We start from the raw sequence: 10,972 nt of genomic DNA on the forward strand, positions 1-10,972 counted from the left end.
CACACTGCTGTTTTTCTCTCCTCTACTTTTTCTGCATCCAGACAAACCAACTGGAGCTTTCCTTGTCATCAACTATATTCTGTGACACTATCTCCTTATCTCTCTACCTCCCTTTGCTTTCCATTTCTTTTATTTTATTATTTTTCTTATTCTTTTCAATACTTTTTTATTCTCTTAACCATCAATAATTAATTTACTCCCTGAATTATCCATTAAACAACTCTAAATAATTAACTAGTCAATATGTATGTATAGTTTTGTATTGTGTATTGATTATTGCCTTAATTGTTCTATATATATATATATATATATAATGAATGATAAGGTACAATTAGAATTTATTCTCTTATTAGAAGAAGACAAATTCAGATATCAAGAGAAAATGGGTGAATATGCATTTCTGTTTCTCTAATTGATGTCAGACATATACCAAACTCTATTTAATTCTCCATCATGCTATTGTATTCCAAGTTTATTATCTGTAATCATAAAAGTTATGGTAACTATATTTCTGAATTATGCTAGTTTTTGCATTTAATTTGTTTCCCAAACTAAAAAAATTTCAACCCTTATACTATTTATTTTACTATTTTTTTTTCATTTATCAGTTTAGTCAACTTAGCAAAATTTGCTACTATACACACTGCTCAAACATAAAATAAAGTAGAATCAAGCCGTTTCTAATCGTAATATAAGTTAATTTATAAAATTCATCTATTGAACTGCATTATTAGAATTAACTAACAAGAAAAAACAATAGTTTAGGAGTGATCTGATTTATGTTGTTTTAATAATTTAGGATATAAAATGTTAAATGTGTTATAGTACTTCAGGGTTTGATATTATAATATAAATAACCCCCAAAAAGTTTAAACACAGTAAGAATTTTAAATTATTTTATTTTGTGAGGTGCAAAAAGTGGTATGGATGGCTGTTTTGGGGAGTAAAAAAAAAAAAGAAAAAAGAAAAAAGAAAAAAGAAAAAAAGAAGAAGGAGAGATTGGGAGTCAAAAAGAAGGGAAAATAATAACACATGCATGGTTGGGTGATGGTGATGATGGAAGGAACTCCATTAATTTGCTTTTTTGTAATAATATTAGTCATCAATGACAATAACGTTTTTGTCATTTTATGTTGCGTCCACTTTACTTATCCATTTATTTCTTTATTTATTTTTCTAAACAAATCTCCAATGTTTCTCAAACCTATTGCTTCCATCAAGGTTGTCCCATTGAAAATAAGACTTTTTGGAAAATCAAGAAAAGCAAAAAGGAAAAAAAATAAAATAAAAATTGAACTCTAGCTTTTCAATTCAAACATGCCTAAAGTATACATGTTTATTTGCCCACCTTGGAAAATCAAAGCTCCGACGAATTTAATCAGTACTAGATGAACATTCAGCGTTATTGTTTGACTACCTTACACATTTTTTTTTTTTTCCATTAGAAAAAAACACAACCTCGTTTTTTGTTGCTCTTTTTCCCTGACCCAGAAAAAAGTGTTCAACTTTTTAGTTCCAAAATTGAGAATTATGGGTTACAGAGTTGGCTCAAATCAATGGCGCATATTAAAAAGGACCAAGAAAAAGGAAAAAGAACATGTAAAAGGGGCTTTGGCACATTTGGAGGGTTCTTATCTTTTGAGTATAACAAGTCATCAAAAGGTTTTGGATATTTTCTTGGTTATATGAAGGTGTAGGCTGTTTATATTCCAAAATTTGAACTACAATTATGCATTCTTGTCAACATATACATAAAAGTAGAACTTTTCATTTCCAATAAGGAAATGAGATTTATGACTGACTATAAGCGAAAAGGTGTATGTATAAATTATTCGCATTTTCACAAAATAATAATAATAATAAATTAAATTCTTTTTTCATGGTAAAAAAGAATACAAAATAATTACTTAATATTTAATTAACTTAATTTATGTTAGTATAAATTCTTATAAAAAAAATTGAAATCCTAATATTTCTATGAAAAAAGAAAAAATTTAAATCGTCTATTTAAAATTCTTCCTGGCTAACAATTATGAAAAGTAAAATATTGGTATATTAATTACTTTTCTTCCTTTTTTTTTTTTTTTTTTGGGTCGAATAATTACTTTTCCTTTGTGGACTATATATTAAATACTTTTAGAAAATTAAAGACCACTAATTGCGATAAAATTTCTTTCAAAAAATTATAAGCCCTGATGAGGCAAGAACTTGGGAAAGTCGTAAATAATAGGGGAGAGAGAGAGGTGAGAGTTTGGGGATTTGAAAAAAAGCTGTGTGTGGATATTAAATGAGAACACATGCATGTAGGGTTAAGATTATGAGGAGTTTCATAAGTGTATAAATATATAAGAATTATATATGTTGAGGTATATTAAAATATGGAGTAGGAAGGAAGCATCACTTTTTGTCTTTTTGGACATGTTTTGGTTTCTTTTTGTCCAGGTTCAGAACAAAATAATGTCGGTACGTATTTATTAAATAGAAAGCTTTTTGCCATTAATGGGGGTTTGCTACGCGTTGAAACTAAGATGCGTGTTGTGATGATATGAATGGTATTGTATGGCTATAAGGTCGTTTGGCTTTTGAGATCGCCACAAAGACAAAATATATAAGTAAATATATTAAAAAGACAGACAAGAGAGAGAGAGAGAGAGAGCAAAAATGGAGTGTCTTATCTGTGAATTTTGAAATAGAAATGAGACATCCTTCTCAATTAAGAGAGATTGGAGATTGAAAGTGGTTACTTTGATCACCATGCAGATAAAGAGCTTCATTGTCCGCTGGTGCCTCTTGTGGTCCGCTCATCACTTTCATCTTTTTCATGCCATCTGGCCATGACTTCCATATATGTCCATCCATACATCTATATATATATATACTCGTATATATATATATATATATAGTATATAGAAATACACATCCATCTGGATAAAGATTTTGTATATTATATATATATATATATATATATTTTTATAGAATATCATCTTATTTTAAAAATTTAAAAATTAATACCTAAACAAGAATGGAAGGGAAAAAATAATTAAAAATAGAAGATCTCAATCCTATATATATATATATATATATTATAAACATCCATGTATGATTGCATGCATGCCACTCTTTTGCATCGTTTTGATGTAATGCTAATGCATGTCAATATCAAATCCTTTTCAGTCTATCTTCATATTCATTAACGAAATGCATGCATCATATATTTGTAATTTTAGCTCATAAATTAGAAAAAAAGGGAAAAAATAAATTAAAGAAACCTCCGAAACCCCACATCGCATTCCAACTTTGTAAAATCAAATCATAATGTTTTTTTCTACATCTAGATTTTTCTCTCTTGTTGAAGAGTAGTTCACATCTTATTCGTTTAAAACAACAATTTCTTCTCTTTATTCACCTAAAAAAAAAAAAAATTTCTTCTCTTTGGAAATCCGAATATAAATAAAAATAATTTATTTATAAGATGAAAGTATCATGCAAAAGAAAAGTTAAAAATTCAATATTAGCATTTTATATATATATATATATATATTATAATATATTTTAAAATTTAGTTGTCGTCTTTGACCATGACGTTGACTTGAACAGCGTGACCAGAAGTCATCTAATCGTAAGGTCACCAAAGGATTTCCACACAATGCAGATAAACTGCGTCGCACATGATGCGACCACCAATCACGTCTCGTCATACAACTCTCTACCTGATCGAATTCGTTGTAAGATTCGGGGCCACGTGAAAGTTAATTCTATGACCACGTGGCAACAACGAGCTCAAATATTCCACAAAAATACACTATTATTTTTTCCTTTTTTTTTTTTTTTTTTGGGGTAAAAGTAAAAATAAAAGAGGAGGAATACCTCAGTCTTATTAATCATCATCCATGTAATTAATAAATATTTATGATTATATAATAATATATCCTATAAAATTTTAGACATAAAGAAATTAATAAATAATACTAACAAAAAAAAAAAAAAAACTAAAAGAAAAAAGGATGAGACTTCCGTATACCCATCCAACGTCTCCTTTTTTCTAACGGTTTTTTTTTCTTTTTTTTTTTTTTCTTTACGTATTTTGACTAACTCCGCCAAGCAGCTGACCATATTTACATTTCTATCCAACACGGGGGAAAAATACCATCCCTATCCTCCACGCGGTTTTGTTTGTTTCCGACCCCCCATTATCGTCGTCGTCATCATCATCATCATCATGCATCAGTCACCACCACCTTGATGTTTCCGGGCAACCAATCACCACATCTCCGGCCATCCAAATCGCCGTCTAATTCGAGCCTAACCACCATCGACGACTTATCGGGCGGTGAAACCGTTAGGCTCGACTTGAGCCTCTGGAAGCTCGGAACCAGTACTTTGTCCGTCCATTCCTCTAAACCAGTCCGTCCCAGCCATATCCCACCAAGTATCTTTTCCACAGCGTTTTCTTCAACTTCCAATGGCATTCCGTCTCCGATGATTGACGAAAACCTTTTGGTTATGGAGTTAGTGATGGTACTCCTAATGGGTTGGACTTCCACCGGCTTGAAGACGATAGCGTCGTCGACATTATCAAGCAGTTCTCGTGAAACCGATAAGGATGCAAATGATGAAGGCCTGTGGTTGAGACCATGTTCATCTTCGTGTTCGATTGTGAGATCGCTTGAATTGTGTGACCCATCTGCCTTCTCGTCTTCGATATCTGCAGCTTCGTTCAAATCAAACGATAGTCCCGAACCCGTCTCCTTCCTTGGCTTTGCAGGTGATCTTCGATCATGATCTTCATGAATCCAATTGGCTCGCCGTTTCGCAGACCTCTCGCAAAGTGATAGCCTTAATTGCCAATTCCCTCTAGCTATATTGGCGAGCTTGTTTTCGTCGAGTAGAGCTCCAGTCGATAAGAATTTGAGATTCTCTGGCAACCAATCAGCTGTGAGAATGAATATGACATTTCCTAGACTGATTTCGCGGCCATGAGAATCAGCTAGACGACCTCTTTCCATTGCCCTTTTTATGCTCCCGCGAACTATTAAATCCGCCTCATTGATATCTTCGATCATGATCACTGAAAATGGGTTCCTCCTAACTGCCTCTGCAATCCGATCAAGAACCGTTTTGCCACGAAAACTCATATCCGATTCCCCATCCCTTCGACGCGAGCCCAGAGATACCATCACGGGGCTCGACCTCGAGACAAGCTCCGAAAGAGCCCATGCCATCTTCTTCTTGCCAACCCTGTCTGGACCCATGAACAATAACCACATGTCTCCTTTCGTTCCGGCACCACGTCGCTTGCCGTTGCCCAATTTGCATTTTGTCATGGTTGCAGCCACAGAGGTGGCTGCTTCCGTCTGCCAACACACCTTCTCCATCAAACCTTTCAAGAGTTTCTTGAAGGAATCAGCGTCTAATTGGCATAGATTCTTATAATCACTCTGCAACACTTCAGCGAGTTTGTTGTTTTGTGGTGGTTCTGAAGGTATGCAGCCCATAAAGTCTTTGATACGTTCTTTGTGAGTCTGCTCTGGTGTGGCTTCTGATGAGACTTTGGTTTGACCGAGAACCAGGTCAGTCCTCACAGGGCTTCCCGGTGGGGATACTGTCCGTTCAGATGGTTGGTTCAGCGCCGGCGATGGTGATGGAGCTGGTGCTGGCGGATTTATGTTCAATTGCAGAGATTCCCCAAGGTTTTTATTCATTTGTAACTTGGGCTGGAAAGGTTGTCGACCAAGCAAATTCGGATTGTACAAGCCCGTCATGGAGAGTGGTGTTGAAGCCATTATCTCAGAGCTGAAATTGCGCTGATGAAAACTAGGATGAAGATTCAAACATGTTTCGCTCCATTTCTTTTGCAATTCTTGGGTCTTCTGCTTCAAATTCAATTCTTGGTCCTTAGTCTGTTACAATACAAATAAAAAGTCAACCTTTTTTTTTTTTTTTTTTTTTTCAAAGATCTAATAAGACCCACAAGAAGACAGAAAAAGAAACTTAATTAATTAGGCGGCTAGTAGTTTAATTGAGCTCAACTAACCTGCGTCTGATCTAAGCTTTTAACATCACCATCACGGGTTTTAGCATTCTGAAGCCATTGTGGCAGCAGTGGTCGAGTTGCGTCTGGTTTTATATCAGAAGACGGATTCTCAGACTCCTTGGCTACAAGTTTTGCTAGCTCCTTTTCATAACTCTGCATGCACTGTGGGCAACAATTTGTTCTTCGAGAGGGATCCAAGTTTTCAGACAACTTTCTTGGTGGAGCAATTGTTGTTGGAAAACCCTTCAATGGAGAAAGTGATTCAACTGAACTGCTAAGAATTCCATTGGTCCCAATCCTAGAGATCAATAAAATATTGAAAGTCAATCCATAGGTACCAAATGCATAGGAGCTAGGATGTTCATGCTTCTTGAAGCCTAAATAGAGAAGATTAAAAATTCTATTTCAACAGATTACATAATCGTACAAAAGGGGAACAACGCAACCTTCATGTGTTTGGACAGAACTAACACCGAAATAAGAACCATGCCACAAGTAGCCAATGTAGAATATTCTGGGAGATGAACAGTGCGAAACAAGAATCTCAAAGAGTCAAGGCCTCCAAAAAAAGAAAATCTTTTAGATGGGAAAATGTTCTTAAGATTTTTTCAGATCAAAATTAACTTTCCAAAGTAGAAATTTTAGAAAGACACCATCTCAAGGATTCCATAAACAGCAATTCATGATATACCATCTCCAGCAAACGTGCTATAATCATTTAAGAGCCACACGAATAACATATCCAAACAACAGCAAGATGACCATCTATATGGTGGATAATCCAACGCCAATGTTCAGACGTTGATAGAACTTATTAAAAAAAAAAAATTAATAATAATAATTGGTTTAATTTGCAAAGAACACCAAAAGTACCTAGGAAACAATCCCGGAAGAGGCGCTCTAGCTGCAATTGGCACTGCCTGTAGATCCCAATCATTTTCCATTGAAGGATGATAGACCTGGCATCTCAAATATGTTTCACATGTAGCAGTCCCAATTAACCAAAGCCGCCGGCCTGAACCGGCACCACCCTCACCGAACCTTGCCAAAAGTTTTGCCACCTCTGCCACCGCGGCACGACCAGCCTCCGAAACAACCTGTTGCTGCACCATGCCGGAACCCGGAACTCCTCCGACGCTCACGGACTGCTCTACGAGCCATTTCAAGTCACCCAAATCAAGAATAACACCAGAGCCGTTGGAATTGGCCATTCGGGTCTCAACCAAACCCCCCAACTCTTTCACTTTACCAAGTATCTGTGTCCTATCGGGACAGAGATCTTTCTCCAAAGAAACAACCTGAACATTATGTAGCGACCCTTCTCCCAATTCTTTGTTCTCAATCCTCCTCAAAAGCTCTTTAATCACGGCCTCTGGCTCCGAATCGCCAACCAATACCGGATTCCTCTTCTTCGTCCTCGCCAATATATCCGCGACCTTCTTCAGTTCCTCCCCTCTCTGCTGCCCCGATTGGGCCGCGCTCCCTTGCTGCTGCAACCGCGGATTCAAATACAAATTCCGGCTCGGCACAGCCACCGCCGTTGGCCGGAATCCCAATCCAATTGGAGACGAATTGGCCACGGCGGCTGCGGCGGCGGAGGCTGCAGCAGAGGAATTCAGAGACTGTTCGATAGTGGCTTTCACGGCGGGACTGGAGAAGCTGGCTTCGCGCATGACTCGGCTCACACTGGGGTCGTCGAGTATGGATATGATGAGCTGTTCAAGCTCGACCTTGACGGCTAACAGAGGCTGCTGTTGCTGCTCGGGGCAACCACGGCGCTGGTGAGCCTGAGCGCGCTTAAGGGCCGCCATGAGAGCATTGGAGATAGGGGGCTCCATCCCCGGGCTCATGTTTTGTGCGGTAGGAAGACGCTCCAGAGCAACGCTGAAGCAGAGCTCGAGAGCTCTGCACTGGAGTGGGTGTGAAGAATTGGGATGGGATTTGATACATGCTTGGCGGAGGAACCCAGAAGGCGAGGCCAACAGCGTCGCCGCCACATGGAGCGGCGTTGTCTGGCCGTGATTCCGACGACCAGCCTCGGCGATCGAATGGTTCAGTACACTGGCCGCCTCCGGCGTCAGGGTTTGCTGGATCGTACTCAAGCCTGCTCTCATTTCACGTATAGGAAATTTTGTTACCGGGAATTTTTCTAGCAAACCCAGGTGGAAGAAACCAAAAAATAAAAAAAAAAAAAGGAAAAAAAGAAAAACCCTGCTATGTACCCAAATGAACCTCCTCTTCTTTTCTCTTTTTTTCTATCTTCTTCTTCTTCTTCTTTTTATTTTTATTTTTTTTTATTTGAATCTGTATCTCTCTCTGTATGTCTGTGTGGCTTTTGGTTTCCAATTGGGTTATAAGAGCAGGAGCTGGAAAAAAGATAAACTGGAAATTCAGGACTTTATTTGCAAAATATCCCACTAAAGCAGCAATTGAAAAATGGTCAAGGTGTGAATGCTTTCAGATTAGACAAATTTGCATTTTCAGGGTGGCAAAAGGAAAAACAAAAAAAATAAAAAATAAAATAAAATCAATCACAAAATGGGCTTTTTGCAAACACAAACAAAATCAAGAAAGTAATAGCTTAGCTTTAGTTTCTTATGGGATCTATCATCCTTTTTTAAGCTCTCTTTCTCTCTTTCTCACGTTCTCTCTCTCTCTCTCTCCGTCCCTCCCAAGTATTTGTGTGTATATATGTTTGTGTCAAACAAAAAAGCTATTAGGAGAATTCAACGCGAAAAGGAAATATCAGATCCCCACCTTCACAAGAACCTCCTCCCATTTTCTCTTCCTTTCCTCTTTCTCTCTCTACTTTCTATCTCTATCTACCTGAATCCTAACCAAAATATCCCTACACAAAATACCCAACATTTATATAAACAATAGAGAAATTCTAAAAGAAAGGGTAAAAAAAAAATTGGAACCGACTTTTTCAAAATATTACAGAGTGCATAATAAATACTAATTCAAAAAACCTAAAAAGAGTAAAAAATTTCTTTTCTTTTTAATTAAAGTTAGAGGGTACAAAAACAGGAGAGAGAAAAAGATAATAAAAAGGTGCAAGAGGTGTTTGTTTTTTTTTTTTGCCAAAGAGAGAGACAGAGAAAGAGAGAGAGAATTTGTGGAAAATTGAGAGTTGGAAGTACTATCAGTTTGCAAGGATTTCTGGAAAATGCTTTCTGTGCAGAGCAATCTGCTCTCCTTTTTGTGTCATCTTTTCCTTTATTTATTCTTTTTTCTTTTTCTTTTTTTAATTTTCTTTTGGAATCCTTTATTTATTATTTTTTTATTATTATTTTCTTTTTTTGTCCCAGTTACCTCAAGAGAGATAATGGAGTGAGAAAAAGAGTAAATAAAAGAGTTTTTTTTATTAACCAAAATAAATATATTAATAAATTCATGACTACAGATTGACCGCCTTTTTATCTTTATATTATAACTAAAGTAATCATGAGAAAAACAAACACCACGCTCCAATCAGTTGCGTCAGACTCACACGCCTTGATCTGGACCCATCTCATTTGTGCGTACTGCGTGGTTCATATTGGATGTGATAGTGCGGCGTGGCACCGAATTCGCGTTTAGAGTGAAAAAATAGAGTTCTTATTATTATTATTATTTTCTTATTAGGCTTTGAACCAATTTTCTGCTTTTCACACGCAAACTAGCTGCCAAGGCATCGCACGGTTTTCACCTTTTCATACTCTCACTCTCTTTTTTTTCTCTCTCTTAACTTTATAAAATATGTAATTACTCTTTAACACACATTCTTTTTTTTCTTTTTTTCTTTTCTTTTTTTTCTTTTTGCTTATTCTTTCATCTTTTTCTCTATTTTATGTATTTAACCATGAAAAAAATAAATAAAGAAAAATAAGCATGCAATTTCACAGGAATCCCCTTTGCATGGAATTGCTAGTTTTGAAAATGAAAGTTTTTATATTTTAGCAACCAAAAAAAAAAAAAAGTTTTGAAAGTGAGATTATTTAATCCATGATAACAACATCTTGCTACTTCCACACCATCCACTTCTTGATTAAAAAAATGGATTTTATATTATAATTTTTATCCAAATGAACTATTCACATATTATCATAAATTTTTATTGGAACTTAGTGCCCAAAAATTTTCAAAAAGTAGTTTCGTATAAAAAAATATATATATGTGTGTGATTCTTTTCTAACCGTATTAATTTCAAATACACTTGATTAGAAAAGTTTCTATATAGTTTCAAAATAATCATTTACGCGGCTTGTAGCTAGAAGAGATTTAATTCAAAGGATGTTAAATGTTAATAAAAAATTAAGGAAGCAAAAATGATGTCTTTTTGAAACCAAAGAAGGATCGATTATATTTTTAAAACCAAAATGGTCAAATATTAAACTAAATTTCAAAAGATCTCAATCATATTAAGAAACTCAACATAAGAAATTATTATTATTATTTTAGTGAATGAAATTCTTTTTTGTTTTTTTCTTTTCCTAAATTTCAAAAGAGCTCAATCATATTAAGAAACTTAACATAAGAAATTATTATTATTATTATTATTATTATTATTATTTTGGTGAATGAAATTCTTTTTTGTTTTTTTCTTTTCCTCAAAGAAAAATGCACGTTCATACTAGGTAGAACCTAGTACTACCTATTAAGCTGTCAAGAAGATTACTTGATGACACAACAAATCGAAAGGATAAGCCTTACGAAATTTGTAAGCTAATAAAGCACAAGTTAAGATGAAAATTAATTTTAATCTTCAATCGGAAAAAGAAAAAAAAGGAGAATAATATGTGAAATTGATTTTTGGTCTAATCATTGCTGTTATATCTTTTTCACAAAAACATGTGTTGTAAGAAGAGGGCATTGAATTTTCTTCCAGTAACTGTGTGTGTCACAGCAACAAAGAAGAAAGATAAGCATCAGAAGTGTTGGGGCCTAGTTCATTAA

At 35.4% G+C, this 10,972-nt stretch overlaps 1 protein-coding gene across 3 annotated transcripts; it reads right to left on the bottom strand.

The window, feature by feature from the left end:
• Positions 1-3,844: 3,844 nt before the first annotated feature.
• On the bottom strand, positions 3,845-9,192 carry LOC107409534 (protein SUPPRESSOR OF MAX2 1). 3 transcript variants are annotated; one of them, XM_048470332.2, is made up of 4 exons: positions 8,792-9,192; positions 6,908-8,138; positions 6,035-6,332; positions 3,845-5,900 (listed from the first exon to the last, which is right to left on the bottom strand). In XM_048470332.2, exons 1-4 carry the CDS (start codon positions 8,811-8,813, stop codon positions 4,218-4,220), a joined length of 3,234 nt encoding a protein of 1,077 aa, XP_048326289.2. In that variant the 5' UTR covers positions 8,814-9,192; the 3' UTR covers positions 3,845-4,217. The 3 variants fall into 3 exon arrangements, with proteins under 3 accessions (XP_048326289.2, XP_048326304.2, XP_048326299.2); XM_048470347.2 differs by having other exon boundaries at positions 8,257-9,190; XM_048470342.2 differs by having other exon boundaries at positions 6,908-9,192.
• Positions 9,193-10,972: the final 1,780 nt, after the last annotated feature.

The sequence above is a fragment of the Ziziphus jujuba genome, chromosome 1, assembly GCF_031755915.1.
Source record: "Ziziphus jujuba cultivar Dongzao chromosome 1, ASM3175591v1".
Taxonomy (NCBI): Eukaryota; Viridiplantae; Streptophyta; class Magnoliopsida; order Rosales; family Rhamnaceae; genus Ziziphus; species Ziziphus jujuba.

What these genes read in the sequence shown, in the direction of transcription:
- LOC107409534 (XM_048470332.2), bottom strand. Translation starts at nt 8,813, where the DNA reads ATGGGAGGAGGTTCTTGTGAAG. An exon ending in CTTCCGGGATTGTTTCCTAG is followed by an intron (nt 6,333 to 6,907) that starts GTACTTTTGGTG and finishes ATTGATCTCTAG; the next exon opens with GATTGGGACCAATGGAATTC. An exon ending in AAAGCTTAGATCAGACGCAG is followed by an intron (nt 5,901 to 6,034) that starts GTTAGTTGAGCT and finishes GTATTGTAACAG; the next exon opens with ACTAAGGACCAAGAATTGAA.